General features: G+C 44.5%; 1 protein-coding gene across 5 annotated transcripts in view; it reads left to right on the forward strand.

Annotated features, from left to right (window-relative positions):
* SHANK1 (SH3 and multiple ankyrin repeat domains 1) overlaps positions 1 to 22,598 on the forward strand; it is a 121,261-nt gene that overhangs the window by 31,857 nt on the left and 66,806 nt on the right. For all 5 annotated transcript variants that reach the window (XR_009758347.1, XR_009758345.1, XR_009758348.1 and 2 more), the window contains exons 2-10: positions 2,490 to 2,729; positions 10,682 to 10,885; positions 13,704 to 13,775; positions 14,302 to 14,410; positions 14,514 to 14,665; positions 16,225 to 16,392; positions 16,631 to 16,747; positions 18,330 to 18,407; positions 19,985 to 20,051. Coding sequence is in view for 2 of the 5 variants with exons in the window: in XM_061588748.1 (XP_061444732.1) it covers positions 2,523 to 2,729; positions 10,682 to 10,885; positions 13,704 to 13,775; positions 14,302 to 14,410; positions 14,514 to 14,665; positions 16,225 to 16,392; positions 16,631 to 16,747; positions 18,330 to 18,407; positions 19,985 to 20,051 (1,174 nt within the window). In the remaining 3 variants the exon portion in view is untranslated. The remainder of the gene's footprint in view (positions 1 to 2,489; positions 2,730 to 10,681; positions 10,886 to 13,703; positions 13,776 to 14,301; positions 14,411 to 14,513; positions 14,666 to 16,224; positions 16,393 to 16,630; positions 16,748 to 18,329; positions 18,408 to 19,984; positions 20,052 to 22,598) is intronic.

Below are 22,598 nucleotides of genomic sequence, written 5' to 3' on the forward strand. Positions count from 1 at the left end.
AAGATCTGAATGAGATACAGAAATTAAGAAGTGGGAGGAGTGAGAGAATCCCCATCTGTTTGCGCTGGGCAGGCCAAGAGAGAGTTTGTGCATGTTTACTCAGGACTCTTCCAGGCTGTTCATATTTTCGGGTGAGATTCAATCACATTCTGCCAAACTCAGGTTGCGCAGTTACAGTTGATGGGGAGGTCTGGCACAACAAACCCACTTGTCCAAAAGTCTGGACTTTTTTGGGATAAGAAAAGTGACAGGAAAATGCACTGGCAAGTGTAGGTAACACAATGTCATCTAACTTCCCTGCAAAAAAATTAGGATGAATGGTCATTCAAGAGCCAGGATCATCTAATCTCCCTGGGGAAAAATCAGGACGAATGCTCAATAAACAGATTACCCTCAGAGTGATGGATATGTGCAAGCATATGTGTGTGTGTGTGTGTGGACAGGTAGGATTGTGTGCCACCACTAACAGCCACTTTCCACAAGCAGTTTGGGAGCATGTTAAAATATGTGCAGGTTTTTCTTAATGATATCAAAGCATCAAACGGTGACCGAGTTCAAATGTAACACTGAGCCAAGCCCTGGCTAAACATAAATGCGCAAGGACTCACAGTAAAAATCAATGGCCACTTGATCAATGGCCAGAGGCTCCTCTCCTGGTCCTGCTGCTGCTTTGCTACCTGGAGCTAAGCCATGTTTTGGCTTAGCATTACGACTATACCTGGGCTCATGGTTTGTCACTTCCAGACAAAATACAACCAGCAGGCCAAGAACAAACCTTGGCTATAACATGTTCATGCTTACCCATGGTTTAGTTTAGTGTTATGTGTGAACTGGGCTGTTGCGTCAATAATCATGCATTAGAAGCAGGAGTGGGATGTAGGTTGACTATACACGAGTTGTATGCCTTTCTGTACATACATTATTTTCTCTATCTGCCTTTTCATATATATGTTCCCCTGAGTTTCTTGCCATGTCTGTATCTTTCATGAGTATTTGGAATGCACCTTTGTTTCAGTGCCTGCCTAGGCAGCTGCCTAGAACAGCAGAGTTTCAGGATTTCAGAGCTAACAAGGAACACAATCACGGAGAAAACACAATCCACTCCCTTCCCCCATGCTTGGTACAATAGTGTGTGTGTGTGGGGGGGAATTCTGTATGTCCTACAGAAGTGAAGGCCCTGGAAAAAATTGGAAAAAATCAGGAGGGGAAAAACTTTTTCTGGTTTTTTTTTTCAGTTCTCCAGGGGAAAATGTTTTTTTCCACAGTTTTTCAAGTTTTTCCAGGCCTTCACATCTCTAGTCTGTCTATCCTCCCCTCTCAGTCATGGTTTTCTGATTGCAGCCTTCCCCCTGCCCTCACTCCGTACAAATGAATGGAGTGAAGTATCTCCATTCACTTGTATTAACTAAGCAGGGGGAAGGAGCAGCAATTGAGAAAACTTGTTGAGGAGGAAACACAATTGGACCTCCTGCATGGCACAAGATGCGGGGTGGGTGGCAAAATTAGTTTTCACCCTAGTGCCTAGTTCTGCTGTGTGTCTGCATGTTTTATTTGTATAGTGTGTTTTTGTTTTGTGTTGGCATAGCAGAGAGAGAGTTCCAGTGTTGGAAGGATGGTGGGATATAAATAAATAAATAATAAAGAGGGGAGAGGAGGTATCCTTTTTGCTTGACTTGCATGTTAGCCTTGGCTGTTTGAATGCGTATTTTGGTCTGTGTCTGCTTGTGTTGAATGCATATGTGTGTGTTAGACAAGGAGTTCCCAGACTGTAGTCCATGGACCACTGTAGTCCATGGTCCATGAGCTTCATTCAGGTGGTGTATGGCACATCTTTAAAAATACAAGCAAAAATCAAACATGATCAAGCATAAAAAATGTAAATGTACTGCCTTCAAGTCGATTCTGACTTATGGCGACCTTATGAATAGGGTTTTCATGAGGCTGAGCCCAAGGTCACCTAGTGAGTTTCATGGCTGTGTGGGGATTCGAACTGTGGTCTCCCAGGTTGTAGTCCAACACCTTAGCCACTACGCCACACTGGCTCTGCATGACGATTGTTTCAACAGGCAGAAAAAGACCCTCAGCAATTTTCAAGTGGTCTGTGGGGGAAAAAGTTTGGGAACCACTATATTAGAACCAGAGCTTGGAAAATTTACTTTTTTGAACTACAACCCCCATCAGCTCAATCCAGTGGCCATGCTGGCTGGGGCTGGTGGGAGTTGTAGTTCAAAAAAGTAACTTTTCCAAGCTCTGATTAGAACACATTTTGGTAGTTTGGGGCTGCAGAGATCATCACTGTGCTTCTATCTCCCCTTATCGCTAAAAATATCAGAAGAGCCCTGTGGGTCAGGCCAAAGGCCCATCTAGTCCATTATCCTGTTCTCAGGATGCCTTTGGGAAGCCCATGAACAGGACATGCTCCTAATGCATCCCTTATACACTTCTTTATGGAGATAACATTTGATTTCTTTTTCTTCCCACCCCTGCAGTGCAGCCAGTGATGGTGCCCAGCACCCCTGACGATGCCCCAGAGCCCCGAATCAAGCGCGGAGGAGGAGCACCTCTCCCAGTGCCCCGAAGGGGAGTCGGGCTCGGAGAGCTCCCACGAGGGGCCCAGCCCCCCTGCCAGCCCTGCTAACCCTGCCCACAATTGCTCCATGTTGGTACCTGAGGACGCCCACTTCAGTATGATGGTCTTCCGAATTGGCATTCCTGACCTGCACCAGACGGTGAGGAGCCAAAGAGGGACAGTGTGTGGGAGAGCATGGAGGGTCACCTGTGGCCAAGTGTAAGCTGAGATGTGGAGGGAGGCATGTGTGATAGATGTTTTCAGAGTTTGGCTGATTTCCATATTGAGTGTTTGGTAGAGATTCCCACAGAAATCAAGAACAAGTGATGCTGGATTACTTTACAGATTTAATTTTTTTTCATCCCCCCCCCCCCGACCAACACGATCTGTGTTTTGTGGCTTGATTCTATTGCTTGAACCATCTGGATGATTATGTTGAATCTAGGAAACTGCCTTATACCTGGTCAGACCATTTGTCCATCTTGCTCACTATTGTCTATCTCCAGATCTCCAGGATTTCAAAGGGGACTTCATCTTTCTCAGCTCTACCTGTAGATGTCCAGAATGTAAAGCTGGTCTTTACCACTGAGCTATGGAATAATAGTGATGATGATGATGATGCCATCTATAGGTGGCATTATTACAAAGCATGAGGGCAAGTCCTATAATCTATAAAACTACACAGTAAAAGAAGAGAAACTGAAGCAGGGTTAAACAGGGAAATAATATACAGGGCTGGCGTCAAGGGTCAGCATGGTCAGGCATCTGCCAAGGACCCACACCTCAGTAGGGGGCCCACTGACAAGAGCCCCTGGACCTGCTCTTTCTCTTCACCACTGCAATCTGCTCTTCCTCCTTACAGTTCCGTTGTGTAAGAAGATGCCACTGCCTATTTGCTCATTGGCTCTCTGCCTGGCAGGCAAGCAGGTGATAGCAGTGATGAGGAAGAGAAGGGGTAGTAGTTGGTGATAATGACAATAAGGAGATGGACTCATTGAGGCAGGGGGCAGATGGGCCATGGGGGTGTCCTGTGCAACGCAACACTGCAAATATGTTTTTATTTCAGCGACATGTGCTTGGGTTTAGTTATAGTAAGCTGTGCCAAATTTTACTAAATTATTTCAGGAACTGGGTGGCCAGATTTCCTCTGGTACAGGGTAGATTTCCTCTGGTCCAGGACTCCTTGTTTGCCCATTTTCTCTGTTTCTGCATGGACATGTTCTAATCTGTATGGCATGGATTACTTGAGGAGGGAATAGATTAATGTGCAGAGAGTTTTATGGGCAGAGAGGGACATGGGTTTCCCTAGATCCTTCCTTCTGCAATGCTGCTTGTGCCCCAACGAGAGTGAGGCAGGAGCGAAGGGCTGTGGCTGATGGACAAAATAAAATGGGGCTTCCCTACTTGGCAGGGCTCCACCCCACCACCACTCACTCCCTAGAGGGGTAATTAATGCAGAACTGGATTCATCCTTAGCTCAGCACTAAAGGGAACTTATTCCTTTCTCAGTTCATTAGCAATAAAACCAGTACACTCAGCAACACTCTCTCTCTCTCTCTCTCTCTCTCTCTCTCTCTCTCTCTGTGCCACCAGCACCAGTCCTTTTATTCAGCAACCTTGTGATATGGAAAGCCATCTGCAGACCTAGGCACCCTTTGTCCCCACCTCCATCATCAGTGTCCTTGCACAACTGCATGGACCCTCCCTGAGCACTCCAGAAGTCTCCGTGCTGTCTCTATGCCTGCTTCACCTCCGTTGATGAAGACAGTGATTCCATTTACATGGCCCCTTTCCTCCAAGGAAGTCAAGGTGGCATACCTGGTTCTCTCCCTCTCCATTTTATCCTCACAACAATCCTGTGAAGAAGGTTAGGAACATATGAGGCTGCCTTATACCAAGTCAGACCATGGGTCCATCTAGTTCAGTACTGTCTACTCTAACTGGCACCAGCTCTCCAGGGTTTCAGGCAGAAGACCCTCCTAGTCCTACCTGGAGATGCTGGGGATTGAACCTGCGACCTTCCGCAGGCCAAGTAGGTTCTCTGCCACTGGGCTACAGTCTTTCTAGATTAGGCTGAGAGACAGTGGGCTTCATGGCAGAGTGGGGATTTGAACCCTGGTCTCTCAGATCATAGTCTAACCCTCCAACCAATACACCACACCAGCACAACAGTGATGTGAGCCTCTCTGACATCCCAACAGGGTTTATTAGCATATTTTATTTATTTTTACTGCCCCATCGTATTCCAAGGGCTTGTGAGCGGGTCATGGCACTCTTAAACCCAGAGAGTCCACACTGTACAACTTCCATATAACCTCAAAAAATGTGTCAATGGCAAGGACCTTGGAAGTGTTTTAAGGAGTAGTAAGGATATCATGAATGTTGCCAACTCTTCAGGTTTAATGTCTACATCTGCTTATTTAATGGGCTAATAATGAAACCATAAACTATCCCATTCAATACTGTTGAAATGAGTCCCTCACAATGGATACAGTAAGAAAGAAATCTAAGCCTCTAGTAATTGATAGTAAAGGAAACATGATAACACTTAAAGCATGTTCATTAGCTTTGACTACAACAGCCGTCATATTTGCCAGATAATCCTTCTGGGAGGATGAGTCAGTATCTCAGACTATTATTTGTGGGGGCTCTACACACACACATACACACTTCTGGGGTCCATGTTTGTGGGGCTCAATCTGAGGCAAGGCTCATTCCTGGAACACATGGAGTCACAATTGAAATCATCAGAAAGGCAAGAGAACTTTGGAGCATATGTGGAATACCTTTGTCTTAACAAAGTAAACCCAGTCAACCCCCCAACCCCCCAATACACAGGAGTCAGAGGGTGTGCCTTCCTGTATGTCTCTTTTGAGAAAGTAAAACTCTTCTTAAGAGTAGCATCCATGTTGGAAGTATAACACTGCTGCTACTACTGCCACCACTATGCCCAGTGTCAGCACACGGTGTCCTTAGGGAGCTGTCAGGGCCTACCACTGATGCCTGCCCTTCCTCTTCCCTTTTCAAAAGGAGCTGGGTGTAAGAGCTGCCATTTTAATTTCCTACAGTGTCCCAAACACATGCCACATTCACACCATACATTTATTCCCTATTATCCCATTTTAAACAGTCATGGCTTCCCCCAAAGAATCCTGGGAAGTGTACTTTGTGAAAGGTGAGAGTTGTTAGGAGACCCCCTATTCCCCTCACAGAGCTACAATTCTTAGAGTGGTTTAACATGTCAGTCTGTCTTCCCAAGAAACTCTGGCAATTGTAGCTCTGTGAGAGGAAATAGGGGTCTCCTAACAAGCCTCAGCACTCGTAACAAACTGCACATTCCAGGATTCTTTAGGGGAAGCCATGACTGTTTAAAGTGGAATAATAGTGGAATAAATGTATGGTGTGAATGTGGCCATAGTATTGCTCCAGGGCATTACAGTGGCAGCTGCCAGACCAGCCATCCACAGCTACCTCTGTCACAGTCACCAGGTAAGCAGCAGGAAGACCAAGATAGGGCACTCTGCCAAGGGCCTGCTCAAATCTAGAACTAGCCCTGAGTTCTGGGGTGGTCGTTGCCCCCCCAAAGGAGGATACACATTGCCAGAGCGAGAGAGAGCTGAGGTTTGTATAGTATTTGCATATATTATTTTATACAGAGCTAGTGAAACTCACCTAGTGAGTTTCATGGCTGTGTGGGGATTCGAACTGTGGTCTCCCAGGTTGTAGTCCAACACCTTAGCCACTACGCCACACTGGCTCTGCATGACGATTGTTTCAACAGGCAGAAAAAGACCCTCAGCAATTTTCAAGTGGTCTGTGGGGGAAAAAGTTTGGGAACCACTATATTAGAACCAGAGCTTGGAAAATTTACTTTTTTGAACTACAACTCCCATCAGCCCAATCCAGTGGCCATGCTGGCTGGGGCTGATGGGAGTTGTAGTTCAAAAAAGTAACTTTTCCAAGCTCTGATTTTATATATATGTGCACATAGAGAAACTATTACCATGCTTTAAACAGAAATATAACATGTCTCCTTCTAGTGGAGAAGACTGTGACCATGTGAAATGTGTGCCTCCTCAGTCTGCCATCCAGGCACAAACTGTGGTAGATGGGCAACTTCAAGAGCCCTGCAGAGTCCCTTCTTATGGTTCTTTATCTTTAAATCAGACTTTGACTGGGCAGCCCTTCACATAAAGGACTGTCCTCTGCAAAGCAGGACGCATACTACCACTGGCATAATAACAATGGGTTGTGTTTTAATGTTTTATTAGTATTGAGGTTTATTATAATCAAGTGGTATAGAAATTTTGTTAAATCCAGCTAAGTCCTACTCAGAGTAGACCCGTTGAAATACAACTCAATTGTTTCTAAAACACCTCAAATACCTAGGTGCTGTGCGAAAATTAAAATTGAGGACAGGCCCTGCCTACAGGCCTACAATGTAAAAAACACCTGTCTGCTCCAGAAAGAAGCTCAGGGTTAGCCCAAGCTATAAAATTATGCATGCCATTGAGAAAGTGGATAGAGTAAAGCTTTTTTCCCATTCTCATAGCACTAGAACTTGTGGACATCCAATGTAGGTGAATGTTGGAAGATTCAGAAAAGACAAAAGAAAAGTACTTCACACAGAACACAGTTAAACTATGGAATTCACTCCCACAGGAGGCAGTGATGGCCACCAACTTGGATGGATTTTAAAGAGGATTAGACAAGTTCATGGAGGAAAAGGCTACAAGCCATGATGGCTACGCTGTGCCTCCATAGGCGCAGACGGTATACCAGTTGCTGGCAACTGCAGGAGGGGAGAGTGTCCTTTGCACTCAGGTCCTGCTTGCTGATTTCCCATGGGCAACTGGTTGGCCACTATGAGAACAGGATGCTGGACTAGATCGGCCATTGGCCTGATCCAGCAGGTTCTTCTTATGTTCTTAAGCATTGTACTAACAGAATGCCTGTGACCTTTACACTGTTTTTTATTGATAGTGGGCTAAAATAACCCAGCTTTCTTTCACTTAGTCTTCGCAATTCCATCCCGCTATTCCTGTATGTTCCTTTTCAAAGCCGATGCCACCCACCCACACAACAGCACAGAGGATCCCCCCACTCTGCTCTGTGTAGACAGTGTTTTGGAGGGCAGGGTTTAAAACACTAATGCAAATGTCACATAAAGTTGCCACAAACCCCAGCTTGGTTAGTCTACACACCATTCTGGAAGAGACAGTCCCCTTTCTTCTTTCTCACTCTCCCTCTACCCAATCTTTTTACTGCTCCTTTAAAGCCACATTCCCCCTTCATCTTGGGTCCCATTTCTATTCACAGGGGCAACCATGGAAACCGTTGCTAGAGATCACACATTGTTGTGTCCATGGAAACAGGGATGGAACTGCCACCATGTGTCTGGCTTGTTGTCCCTTCACAACCCCCCCCCCCAACCTGACCCTGGAAAACTGAGAGGTGAGGGAAGGAAGTAGGGACTGCCAGGAGAGTCAGATAGAGTTCAAACCCCATCTCGGAGCTAAAGTGGGTTGGGAGCTCTGCAGGGAGATATACGGAGCCACAGGGAGCAAAAGCTGGGGAACTCTATTACCATTCGATTCAGATTGATGTTATTGTTATAATAAGGCTGCACCACAAACCGGTATGTCCTGCACCCCCCCCAAATCATATCCCATGCCTAGAATAGGAGCACATCCCTATGGGAAGATTTCCTCTCTTCCTGTGCAGTCTTTCCTCCCCAACCAGAAGGACAGCAAGCTTCTGAGATTTTGTTTGTTTGTGTCACAGCCTCCTCATGGGTTCCCTCGCACAAGACTCCGCACTGCTAACCCTTTTGCAGATCTGCTGCCTGTGGTGGAGGCAGGCAATGGGGCACATGCAGTGGCTGGCAGGTCGCAAGTGTGGTGGGCTGACTGAGCATGCCTGAGACCTAAAAAAAAAACCTTCCATGCAGAAGTGGCCTGTGTCATGCACAGCTGAAATCCCCCTTTTGCAAATGTAAATTGGAGTAATGAAATTGGCATGTTGCATTCTAAACCTAGTAATTTCATTGTTGGGAAGAGGTGGTGTGTCTTGCCTGCTGTCAGGATGAGCAATAACAGCACATCTAGAGTACATCTAGAGGCAGCGAGGGGAAGACATGGGACCACAGAAGGTCTACCCCTGTGGTGGGGAATCTCTGGCCTAATTAGGCCCACCAGGCCTCTGTGTTTGGCCCGAGAGGCCTTTTTCACCAAGTCACGCCCATCTGCCATACAACTCAGCCAAAAGCACAGCTAAGCCAAAAGGGGAGCTGAATACATCCCATACACAGTGTTTAAGCCTCTCCGCCCGCCCCCCATACACCTACACAAATACTGCCTTCAGATATACCTCTAATTATTCATTGGAACTTGCTGTATACTGAGTCAGAGCATTGGTCCGTCTAGCGCAGTGTTGTCTACACTGACTGGCAGTGGCTCTCCAAGTTCCAGACAGGTAGTCTCTCCCAGCCTACTGGGGATTGAACCTGTGACCTTCTGCATTCAAATCTGATGCTTTGCCAAAGTACTACAGCCAGATGTTTTTTTAAAAAATGAGGTGCCATTAGTCATACCTTGATGAAAGTGCTGTAAATGCCATCTTAAAAAAAAGGTGCCAATACTCTGTACTGGTGAGTTCCATCACACAAAAAAGGCACTGCTTATAGCCCTTCCCTGGAGCTAAGGCCCTTCCCCAATTCATTTTACAAAAGAACATTGACATTCTTAGTAGCTCATTCTCTGTATTACTTCTCAGATTTTGCCTTGAACTCTGTATTGAAGAATCACTAGAAATTAGGCCTGCCCCAGGCTATAGCTGCAGGAGGCCTGTAGGGACCTTGTCCCTTCAGGGAGACGGTAGGCCCCTTGCCTGAATTTCAGCTTTCAATTAACAATTTTTCTTAAAGAAAAAAAAATCTTTGTCACTTTCATTTGTGGAGATATGAACTAAAATATGCAGGCTGTATTCTGCACAGTGGTTCAATAAAACATAGGACCTCCAGGGTTCTGCTGGCCAATTAATGCAAAGGCACAGGGATAAAATGAAAAGCACTAGACACTGACATGGAATAGTACTAATGGTATCAGATAGCTTTTTTAACGTTTGATTTTTATTATCAAGTTTTAAAAATGCTACAATAAATATCAACAACCACTGTTAATAGGATCTGAGAGTCACATTCACAACTGAGAATGAGACACGTAAGGTAAAGTTGGTGGGGATGGTGACAATTAAATTACCCTTATACAATAGTATGTCCCCAAAATGACTGTTGTGGGATTGGTGGTCAGAGAGCCCTTCCATGTGAATTAACATAGGTGATAAAAGCTATGTGTTGTGTACAATCAGAGAGCTTTAAATTTATTAAGCCTCCTCAGTTTAGATCCTGGCTGTTCTGCATTCATTTTCCCCACGTTATGTAACCTTAGGTCGCCCTCGTCATAGCATTTCTGGCTAAAAGGTCTTTGATCAATTGGCTGCCCTTCTAAAAATGAATAGCCCACGATGTAGAAGTGTTCCGAAAGGTGGATTGTATATATACTCTCTCTCTCTCTCTCACACACACACACCCCAGTGTGGTGTAAGGATTACACTTGAATCACTAACGTGTTGGATTAGTCAGAATCAGACTGGGAAGACTCAGGTTCAAATCTCCAATGAGCCACTAAGCTCACTGGATGATTTTGAACCAGCAGTCACTGTGCCTCTTGACAACCTACCTCACAGAGTTGTTGTGAGTACAGTATAAATAATGGGGGAAGGGTGACATCATATACTGCCTTGAGTCCCCTGGAAGAAAGAGAGGGTATAGATCAGGAATGAGGAACTGCTGGCCCTCCAGATGTTGCTGAACTACAACTCCCATCAGCCCTAGCAAGCATGACCAATGGTCAGCAATGATGGGAGTTGTAGTTCAGCAACATCTGGAGGGCCAAAGGTTCTCCATGCCTGACAGACAAATAAAACAGATTTTAAAGGGCTGAGATCCTGCTTTAGAGCAAGCTCAAACAAGATGCCACTTTCTGCCATTTTGATGCATTCCTTTTGCTCTCAACTCCACCCCCTTCCCCCACTGGCCCAAACCCATTTCAGAAATGCCTACGTTTCAACCCTGATGCGGCCATCTGGGTGGCAAAGCAACAGATCCTCTGCACACTCAATGAAAGCCTCAAGGACGTGCTGAATTATGGGCTCTTCCAGCCGGCCACCAACGGGCGGGATGCCAAATTCCTGGACGAAGAGCGCCTCTTGCGCGAGTACCCACAGAGTTTTGAGAAGGGAGTGCCCTACCTGGAGGTAAGTCTACTGGTCCTTTGGTCAGAATGGAGGTTGCCCAATGGAAACAAAAGAGGCATAGATCCACTAGGAGCCCTATTAAAAACAAATTTCCCAGGTGATGTAGAAGTGTTCTAAAGAAGAGGCCAGTCTATTTCCTACCACCACCACTTTTTAAATGCTTTTATTTATAAAACGTTTTTATCTCACCATTCAGTCCCTCAAGGCAACTTAACAATGACAATAAAGAACATAATATAAAAAATAAATATTGTGAAGCAGAGCTAAAACCATAGCCAACAAAACTTATAATACCAGATCAACAGAGGCTCAGATATGTTTTAGGGCACACTCAGAAGAAGATAGTGGGTAGATGTCCATTGGGTGCCCCTTCTCTCACCACAGCAGTAATACCCAAAGACTAGGGAGTGGGCATCTTAATAACATAATTCCCCTAGAGTTTTCAACAGTTACTGCCACTGCTGAGAAGCAGTGGGAGTCACAGACAGTTCAGGTGCCCAGGTAAGGAGAAGCCCCTATTCCTACAGGCAAACACATCTGGAACTATCTAATCCTGGTTTCTAGGTCATGCAGTTTCAGGATGCGACTTTCTCTCACTTCCACCTCCAGTCAGTGAGCAGCAGGCAGTAAGGAATGGGGAAAGGACATTTTATACCATCAAACCCCATAGTCACCAATGCCTTTAAACTATGTGTATTGTGTGTTTGATTTTCACACATCAAGCTAAGCCATGGTTTGCTCAACAAAACATGGGTCATCCCACAGATGAGCAAAGAAGCCACAGCTTGGTTCTCCAAAACTTGGTTTCTTTTCCAGCTACCCTTTGCCTTGGAAAGTGTCTGGGGTAAGGTGACCAAACAAACCAAAGTTAAGCAAGACTGTCATGTTCAAATAAAACACCAAACCATAGCTAGAACAATCCAGTTTGTAAAGCAACAACAAACCACAGCTTCACATCATGGTTTGTTGCTAGAAAAACAAATCATGGTTAATCTGCTGAGCTGGGTTCAAACATTCAAACAAACCACACTTTGGCTAAACAAAGCATGGTTTAGCATTCTGTGTAAACCAGGCATGTCACCTGCCTTGTAGGCCTGCTGTCAGACAGAAAGGCAAAATTTGATTATTTTAACTACCACTGTCAAATTAAATTGTTAGATTAGGTTTTTAAAAAGATAATTGAAGATGGCATGATAGACCCATCATTGGGCATACTGTAGACACTTATTCTTATTTTTAAATTTATTTTACTCCCTCTGTAGTTTTTGACCAAAATAATGGATATTGCAGGTTTTATAAACACTGCAAAAACTTGCCAAACCTGTTTGATCATAGATAGTGGTGGGCTGAACCAACACAATCTATGAGCAGTATAAATATATAGTGAGTTGAATCCAGAAGTTAGTGAAGTTTGAGGTTCCCCCATCCCAAAATCAGTGAAACAACTAAGTAAGGAGCAATTTGTCCTACTGATTTCAATGGTACTAAAGTATGATCTGCTTCCTCTGGATCCAGCCCAGTATATGTTCAATATAAAACCTAAGATTAGCAATGATGAAACCATAAGCTTGCAATCTAAATATACAGATACATGAGGCAAAGGAAGGTGGTGGCGGGGAAGCAACAGAGGGAGAGACAAATTCAGCAAATTAGAGAAGGATTGAGAAAATAGATGTTTGAGGCATTACTTGAGAAGTGGGAGGTACTGAATCATACAAGTATCTGTTAACATTCTTCTTCCAGATCTATAGAAATTAAATCTATGATGCAGGGAGGGGCCAGATACACCTTATCTCTAGTGCACTTGCATGCACCTGCATGGAAATGCACATGCATGAACATGAAGGTGTTACATAGTCCTTCATAAAATAAAGTACTGTGTAACTATTACACATATTTCAACTGACGAAGTTCATTTTGAAATATTTGCAGCACAATGCAATAATTAAGTTTTTTTCTAGCATACCTTTTAACTAAAAGAACCTATATCCTCCTGGCTTTTAAAGCAGTTCAGGATAAGCTGTTGAAGAGGAAATGGACACAGCAGGTGAACGGTGTTGGGGAGCAGCCTCTGTCAGTGACAGAGCACATGCCCTGCATGCAGAAGGTTCCATGTTCAATCCTGGCATCTCCAGGTAGGGCTGGGAAAGGCTTCTGCATGAAATCCTGGAGCATTGCTGCCAGTCAGTGTAGACCAGCCTTCCCCAGCCTAATACTCTCCAGCTGTTTTGGACTACAACTCCCATTAGCCCCAACTAACACTAGTTGGGACTGATGGGGGTTGTAGTCCAAAACAGCTGAAGGACGCCAGGTTGGCAAAAGCTGGTGTAGACAATGCTGAGCTAAATGGACCAATGATCCCACTTGGTATAAGGCAGCTTCCTATGTTCTGTATTCAGTGCGGAGGAGAGCCTCTCCAACTTAGGCAGTGACCCCTGGTGTAAGAACAGGGGTGTTGGAAGTATGAAAGGGTATCCCTGTTGTAATAAGTGACATGTTGGAGGGTGCTGAGGAAATTGCATGAATCCTGTGTTTAGTTTGCTATGCATGATGGCAGCACATGTACTGCTCGTTGAAACATCCTGACACTTGTGCAGCACATGTCCAGTCTCCCATCCTCTGTGAATAACACTTGAAGCTTCTTATATAGAAGTGATTTCTGTGTGGGAGATTTATTTTATGTAAAGCAGTCCTGAAAGTTTCCTATGGAAGTGTGGGGTTAGGGTCAAAACACAGGGATGTGTCTCTGGAACATGGTTAGGCATTGTGTGCAACTGCAGTAACATGCCCCTCTCTTCCATTGCCTCCCCTCTTCCAGTTTCGTTACAAAACCCGAGTTTACAAGCAGACCAACCTGGATGAGAAGCAGCTAGCAAAACTCCACACTAAGGTGAGACAAGAGAGATCTTTCAACACCTCTCCCCCCCCCCAAAACAAATTTAAAAATCTCTGTCAGGAGAGCATCTGGAAGTTGCCATTTATATTACAGTCACAACATTCAAACCCTATGGCCCTGTATGCTCTGTTATGAAAATACCATGCAAATTAGACAAATTGGGAGAGTATGCTGACCATGTTTCCCCTTTCCATGAAAGTGGCAAGCCACTCACTTCTGAGCAAGCTGGTTTAGTTATACAAACAAAAAGGCTAGTAACTTTGGTGGGCAAGGTGGCATTTAATAAGCCTTGATACCAAAGAATGTGAGAGGGGAATGCTCCTTCTCCATTGAAATGATTAGAGGAGCCGTTGCAGGCAGAGAGCTTTCTGTCCCCACTGGAACTCCTCATGCCCATAAGACGTTCTGGGAGCCTTAAGCACTAGGCCCAGCTCCACTGTGTTCCTCTTTTCAACCCACAGTATTCTGTCCCCTCCCTTCCCTGCCCCACAATGGCTATCACTGGCAAATCTTTCCCCAGACGGGATTGAAGAAGTTCCTGGAGTATGTGCAACATGGAGCAGCTGAGAAAGTGGCGCGACTCCTGGACAAAGGGCTGGACCCCAATTATCACGATTCTGACACTGGCGGTAACTATCAAGGGGTGCAAAGGGGGAGAGAAGGGTAGTCTTGAATGCTAGCCACACAACCCATCCCTCTCCCCACAATAGTGACCCTGTTGTTTCTCTGCAGAGACACCTTTGACGTTAGCTGCCCAGTTGGATGGGACTATTGATGTCATCCGGTTGCTCTGCCTTGGCGGCGCCCACATAGACTTCCGCGCAAGGGATGGAGCCACGGCACTCCACAAAGCTGTGTGCTCCCACCACTATCAGGCCCTGATGGTAATGCCAGTTGCTCATCACCTGATGCTCTCAATCCTGTGAGATGTGTGAATTAAGTTGTGGGAGATGTGAGAGTAGCAAATAAAGATTCCAATGCCAATATATCTTATCCATCTTGTTTGCTCCTTGTTGTTATTTACTTATAGCGTCTGGGCATGGCACTTTACAGAGTATAAGAAGACAGATCCCTGCTTGAAGGAGCTAACGTTCTTATGCCAGGAAAAGATCTTTGCCCCAAGGATATTACAGTATTATGCTAGGACAGGTCCCTGCCAGGAGAAGCTTACAAACTAATGCCAGGATTTGTATTGTGTGCAGATTTTCTGGGTTCCCTCTTAAGCATAATCTGATATATTGCATTCCATGCCAGCTCAGATTTCCAGCCAAAGAGTCACAGTCTGTGGGCCCGTAGTGTGCATTTGTGCAGAGATTCAATGTCCAGTATGCCAAAATTTAAAGGGCCACAGCTATGGTATACGTTTTGGGGGGAGAGCTATTTCTTGCGCTTTTGGAGTCACTCTTTTGGAGACTGCATAGAAACTCATCAGCTGAGTTATTGTCTCCTGCACTCCAGGGAGCCACAATTGAGAACCTTTTGATGATCTCTGCTGGCCATCTCTGGGATACATTATAAAGGGGAAGAAGTAAGGAAGTGACAGATATTATATGAAAATATGAAAATAGAATCCTAGCCAGAGAGAGAGAGATTTGAAAGCAACGAGCAGAACTTCACCCAATCTTGCTCTGGATCCCTATAAGGATTCTGTTAACACCTAAAAATATATGCATGTAATTGTGATTAACAAAACAGAGGTTTTTATTGTATTACCAAAACTTCTCGGTTTTCGCCTTCATCAGCTGCTAACATACCAATGTTGTTACCAAGGTGGCAGTTACTGAGGTTTGAGGATGGAATGCTCAGAGGGGCTTCCTTTGCAGAAGCTAAGCAATGTTTGCACTGTTCTCCAGGTTCAGACCATGTGGTGCCAATGTGTCCAGAGAGTATATCCAAAAGTTCTCCCTTTTAGTCAATGCTGTTGGATCTGCTGGCATCTCTATCGCTGTTATAGAAAAGTCCAGCAGGCTGTGACCCTCAATGTTGAAATGTTTTGCAACTGGTTGCTCCACTTTTTTTGTTAAGATTGCCGATTTGTGGTTTCTCAAGCGTGTGCTTAGGTCAGTTGTGGTTTTTCCTACGTATTGGATATGACATCCTGGTCTTTTGCATTCGATGACATAAATTATATTGCATACCCACCCACACACACCCATGTTGTTGTTGTTATTAAACCAATGACACAAACATTGAGATATAAGCACCCATAATTAATATATGCAATAAGACAATCCCATTAAACAACACAGCACATTAAAACAGATCAAGAGATGAAGGGAATGCATGTGTGAACAGATGTATCTTCAAAACCACAGAGTTAAGGCTGCTCAGCATACAATAAAACATTGCAATGGGAGCAAAATGTTTAATTTGGGTCTGGCATGAAACAACTCTGGACTGACCCTGTCTTTGCCATTCATGTCTTCCTTCCTAACTCCTGCAGGCACTCTTGGACTTGGGTGGCTCACCCAATTACAAAGACCGTCGTGGGCTGACTCCGCTCTACCACACAGCCATGGTTGGAGGTGACCCACGCTGCTGTGAGCTTCTGCTCTACAACCGGGCTCACATCGGCACCACTGATGAGAATGGCTGGCAGGAAATACACCAGGTAAAGGTTTACCTATTCTGGTCAAGCTCCCAAGCACTCTTGAGATTCCCTGTGTGGCAGCCCCGGATTATTGTACAGTCAAGAGGGATAGGTTACCCATCTTACATCCTGTGTGTGTCTCCTGCCAGGGTTGGTTCCAAGCCTAAAGATTGAGGGGGGTGGCTGTGACTTGGCACCTGTCCATCTGACCATCTAGCCTACACCTTCCATTCCTGACCTCTGCTTCTCCACGTACCAGGCCTGCCAACATGGAAACTCACAGCACTTGGAGCACCTGCTGTTCTACGGCGCTGAACCAGGGGCACAGAATGCATCCGGAAACACAGCACTACACATTTGTGCACTCTACAACAAGGTAGGAATGGGTAAAGAAAAAGACACACACACACCCCATATGGATGGATGAACCTGTCCATTTTGGTTTCTCTCAGCTTTTCATTTTTCTAATCTTAAATTTAGTTTTACACAATTCTGCAGCAATTTGCATTTTTTAAAATTTTTATTTTTTGAAATACTCATGGAAATTTGTCGGCATTTTAGTTGAATTTCTCCTAAATTTTTTAAACAAAATTTATATACCACTTGATTGTAAAAAACCCTCTAAACTTTATATAAAACCTCTAAAATACACCTTTTTGTGTGCATTTGACTAATATACACATTTTTGCAAGCAATTTCCCCTAATATAATACATTTTTGTACACAGTGGTTGGGAATTTGCATTGCGGAATTTGGAGAAGTGAGCGTATTGAAGGATATTTGTGTTTTGGTTCACTTACTGGTTTGGCTCTAAAAGTACATTTTATTTTAGTTTCTCATTAAAATGCAAACAAAATTGAATTTCTCCCCCATCTCTGCAAACCCACAACAGTTTTAGAATAGTCAGGCTAATCTGGAAGTGCCTTCATTGTATTCAGTCCAAATTCACCTTTCCTTTTCAGGATTGAGCTCAGCGAAACAGTTCTGCATCAGGGGATGGCATTTGGGGGCATCTGCCAAGGCCCAGAAAAGGCCTACTGTCAAATCCCAGAGAACTGTGACCATGATATTTTTCCTCCTTGCTGTCGCTGCCTGTGCTGCAATTAGGGAATTTAAACTGTAGGCATGATAGCCTTGTGGCCCACCTCCTCTTTAGATGGCACTGTATATTACTTCACTTACTTTAAAATGTGGCAAGTCAGCCCTGCTGTGTGTGGTAGCTCCCCTAGTCATTCTGCTGAATTAAGTCTCTGGACCTCTTCCCTAAAGTCCTGCCGTGAATGCACCACTTGTTGCTGGTTGCTGCCTTCCACAAGTAAGTGAGCAGAGACAGGAGTAATGATAAGGAGCCATCAGTCTCAGCTCACTTTGCCTTATCCCTTTGAACAGTAGGTAGAGCTGATTGGGTTCAGAGTAGGGATGGGGAACCTTTTTCAGCCCAAAGCTCACATCTCCTTATGGGCCATCTCCCAGGGGCTGCATGCTAGTGGTGGGCAGAGCAATTGGTGTACATTTTACTTTTGCTCAGTAGGCTTGTTTCTACATACCTGCATGGGGATGAAATAACTTTTTAAAAAGAGTCTCATTTAAGCATGTTGCGAGTCACAGGTGTAAATACATTCTTATTTATTTATTTATTTATTTATTTATTTATTAGATTTATATCCCTCCCTTCCTCCCAATAGGAGCCCAGGGTGGCAAGTAGGACAATCCCATCTCTAGATCAGGGGTCACTTACCTATGACTCTCCAGATGTTGTTGGACTACAACTTCCAACATCTCTGACCATTGGTGATTCTGGCTGGGGTTGATAGGAACTGGAGTCCAATAACATCTGAAGGGCCACAGGTTAGCCATCTCTGCTCTAGGTGCAAGCAGTTGTCCATTGAGAGCAGTTGGGATGGAAGTTGTGCTTTATTCATTCCTTCTCTTTCTCCTCTTCTGCCCCTACCTTCCAGGAGAGCTGTGCCCGCATCCTGCTTTACCGGGGAGCTAACAAAGAGATCAAGAACAACCATGGTCAGACTGCCTTCCAGGTGTGTGGTGAATGGGTTCCAAGAGAGAATGAGAGTGGGACACGCTGACCTAATTTGAGCCAACATGTTCTAGGGCTGAGCCCCTGAATGCCTTGCCTCAGCCCTACATCATATGAATATGGGTGTTTGAGGATTTAGGCTGATCTGATATGCTAAGGAATAAGATTTCCCTGGTTCCTCGTCTCATTTAGTAGAGATTACACTACACTCAGGTATTTCTCAAAAAGAAATGTATTTATTTCTTTTGCATTGATTGCCAGATTCTATGAAATCTGGGGATCTAGAACCAAGATCTCCTGCCTTGTTTCCAGCATTGGAGCCTCAGTGCGTCACTATCTTCTGCACAGCATAGGAGACACCAGGAAGGAGCAGTTTCCACATCCCCTCCATGTATCAAATCCCACAAGCCATCAGGCACAGCTCACAGCCCCCTAACACTGGTTCAGCTTTGGGCCAGCAAACTCCTGCCAGGAAAAGAGGCTGTTTGAGAGTTCTGAAGGCACACAGGACTCTCGGCATAGCTCTGCCCTACTTGTATGAATCATAGTAGTCATAGGAAGCTGCCTTGTACTGAGTCAGACCATTCGTCCATCTAGCTCAGTATTATCTAAGCTGATAGATAGAAGCTCTCTAGTATTTCAGACAGGTTTTCTCCCAGTCCTTCCTGAAGATGCCAAGGAGTGAACCTGGGACATTCTGTATGCAAGGCAGATGCTGTACTCCTGAGTCACAGCCCCTCCCTTCAGCAGCTACACTCCAAACTTTTGCCTGGCCTGCTGCAGCTCAGCTAAGGCAGTTGCCTAGGTCCAGATTGTGTGTGAGAGAATGTGAGCATATCCACAGCACAGGTTCATTTAATTAAGAACAAGACATAGGATACATTGTCATAAATAGCAGGTGCAGTGTATGTAAGCACAAGCCTGGTAAGCCACAGGTAAGAAGACGTTGCATGCAGGCAAGTGAGCAGGCTGCCACAGAGTTCTCTTTCCCTCCCTCTGCAGCCAATGTAGAAATGCTGCTGGAGCTCCATCCCTTTTCTAGTAAAATATAAAACTGCAGGCTAGTTACTTCTATGGCTTATTTACAAGGCTGTGGTAAACCTGTGTCTGGACTGCACCATTCCAGACTGCAAACAAGGGCTCATATAATGAAATGCTTCCCTGTTTACTACTACTACTAATAAAAATAAATAAATAAATGTCCATAGAAAAATCTCAGAGATCAACACAGGTTTGAATCCTTCTTCCTGACATTTAATTTTTCAGGTTGAGGGATAGGGAAGTTGGGGCAACTATATGGAGGAATACTCCATAATCTAAGATTTCCACTCTGAAATGGATGCAGTTTTACCACCCCATCCACTATTTGTGACGACAGAATTCAGACTGGGCTAAGAAATAGCCTTGACATGGGTAGCTAGTAGATCCTGGTGACAGTGGGCCCAAGGAAGAGATCAAAGCAGTGAAACCTTGAGTTTCTCAAGGAAACCAAACTCATGAAATCCTCTGTTTCTTATGGGTTTGTCAGATCCTGGAGAAGACTATATCCTGTACATGTACATATTCTCTCCATATTAGGTCGCAGTCATTGCAGGGAACTTTGAGCTGGGGGAACTCATCAAGAGCCATCGGGATTCCGATGTGGGTGAGTGTGATTGTGGGTTGAGTGGGTGGCTGGTGTTAACGTGAGTCCACTACAAATGTAAATGGATTTACAGTGCAATTTGATACATGTCTACTCAGAAGCAAGTTCCACTAAATTCAGTGCGACTTAGTCCCTGGTAAGGGTGTAAAGGATTGCAGCCTTAATTTTTCATGGCTACACTTCCTCCGGCGCACACACACACACGAACGAGAGACCCCTGGAAATTGTAGATTTCTTTGTCTTTGAACAGACATTTCAAAACTACAGTTTCCAGGGAACTTCAGGGGATAGCATGGGCTTGTCTGGTCATAACACTAAACCATAATATAACATTTTGAGAATGAACCTAGCCCCACCCACCCCAGATCATATGCTCCCCTTCATATTCATATATTTTCACTTCTGTTTTAGATCAACAGTAGTTTAGCATGATGTCAAAACATTAAACTGTGATTAATCTTAACTATCACTGGTGGAAACAAACCATCTTCAAATCATAGTTTATGAAGCTGACTTGTTTTCACTAGCATAGTTAAGATTAACCACAGTTTGCTGTCTGGACAGTATGCTAAACTGTTGTTGATCTAAAACAGAATTGGAAGCTTCTTATCTTCTCCTTACAGCCATGCCAGAAGAGAAGAAGGGAAGCGGAAGCATGCAAGTTTGGGAAAGGCTGGGCTTATAAGCATGGTTTAGCTTCATGTCTGAAGCCAATGAGAGATGAACTAGTTTAAAGCCACTTTTCACAAGTAACACCTTGGTGTTTGCATTTTCTCTATCCATAAAGTGAACGGAAAACCTTGGCTAAGATGTACAACTGAATTATAAATTACTGTCTTTGGCATTAGCGATATTCACGAAGGATACATTTCAAAATGAAAATGAGAATTTGTAGGGGCCTTAGGCCTTAATAGGATGTAACATGAACTGCCTTTGTTTCGTGCCACTTTGTTGACATCATGGAGACCAACATTGGAGAAATTGCAGGTAGTTAGACATTTGATGGTGGCACCTAAGAATTTTACATGTTTATCCAGGCTAGGGATGTACTAGAATTCCTCCCAATTTGGATTTGGTATCGAAATTTCCATTAATTCACTTATTCTCTATAGTTGTGGATTGTATTTTTGTGAAGCAAAAATAAGAATGATAATTTTATCGATATTTCCTTTCAAATTATAGACATTAATATCAATGTTTGATCAGTAAAAGCAGCAGCTAGTGGACAAAGAATGAACTCAAATCAATACCGGCCTGTTAGATCAACGGAATGCTTTCAAACTGCCGATGACCAGTGGATCCCATCCCTAATCAAGGCCACTGCATTGCTGGAGCATTTAAAACATGATTTGGGCTCTTTTAAAAATTGTGCTAGCTTATAGGAATTTGGCATGTATTGAAAGCCCTGATAGAGACAGGCCTGTGCCTGCCTTTCTTAGCTGAGAATGCTCCTTACAGTGCCAAGCTCTTCTCCATTGCTGCACTGCTCTTGCTATCACAGTCTTCTTCGTTATCACTGTCTTGACCTCACCTATTTTCCTCACAGCCATTTTCTCCCTACTCTTTCCCAGGCCCACCTTCAGCCCCCAGCACCCTTGGGCAATTGCCAGGGCCCCAGAACCCTGTGAGGACCCACCAGAACTAATCCCTGCCTGCCATCTTAAATTTCCCATGATGCTCAAGAGCACCAAATATAGTATCACTTCAGGCCGTTGTGGGAAGTTGGAGACTGCTGTTTGGATCTCCCAGAGTTCCCCAGAGCAATGCTATGTTTGGCACTCTGGAGCATTGTGGGAAATAGCAAATGGCAGATTATAGGCATTGCCATAAGGTATGCTCACAGCCATTGGGGCTAGGGTTGCCAGGGTCAGAGCCTGACCCTGTATCTTTAGGAAAAGAGAAGGTCAGCCAAGTGCAGGTGTTCTTGTAACCCTATAATGGGAAAAACCACAAGGTGGGATTCTCCCTTCCCCCTGCACAACTTTTAAAGATACAGAAGACCTCTTGGTTGCCAGTACCAGCCTCCTTTAGAAGTTGTGCAGGGGGAAGGGAGAATTCCACCTTGTGGTTTTTCCCATTACAGAGTTGCAAGAACACCTGCACTTGGCTGACTTTCTCTTGTCCTAAAGATACAGGATCAGTTTCAGGCCCTGAACCTGGCAACCCTAATTGGGGCTCACTAACATAACAGAGAGCAGTTGGGGAAAGATCCTGTCAAAACTGGAACCAACTCAACTCTCTCTGTTCACCCCATTTCCTTTTTATTGGCTCCCTCTCTTCTCTTCCCTTCCCTTGCAATTATTGTCATGTCTCCCACCTCCATGTATCTCTAACTTTGCACATCATTATCTCATTCTCAGTGTCAACTACATTCACACACTTTTCTTTCCTGTCTCTTTTTTACCTTTCTCCTCCCCTACTGAAACCCAGAACCAGAAACAGCTAGGAATGGGCAGCATTCCTCTTGTTTTGCAATGTGTATTCAGATTTTGTCAGTCAATGGGGAGGGACAAAGATCTCTGCAAGACACTGGAACCTTTTCCCTTA

The sequence above is a fragment of the Rhineura floridana genome, chromosome 11 (genome assembly GCF_030035675.1).
Source record: "Rhineura floridana isolate rRhiFlo1 chromosome 11, rRhiFlo1.hap2, whole genome shotgun sequence".
NCBI classification, from domain to species: Eukaryota; Metazoa; Chordata; class Lepidosauria; order Squamata; family Rhineuridae; genus Rhineura; species Rhineura floridana.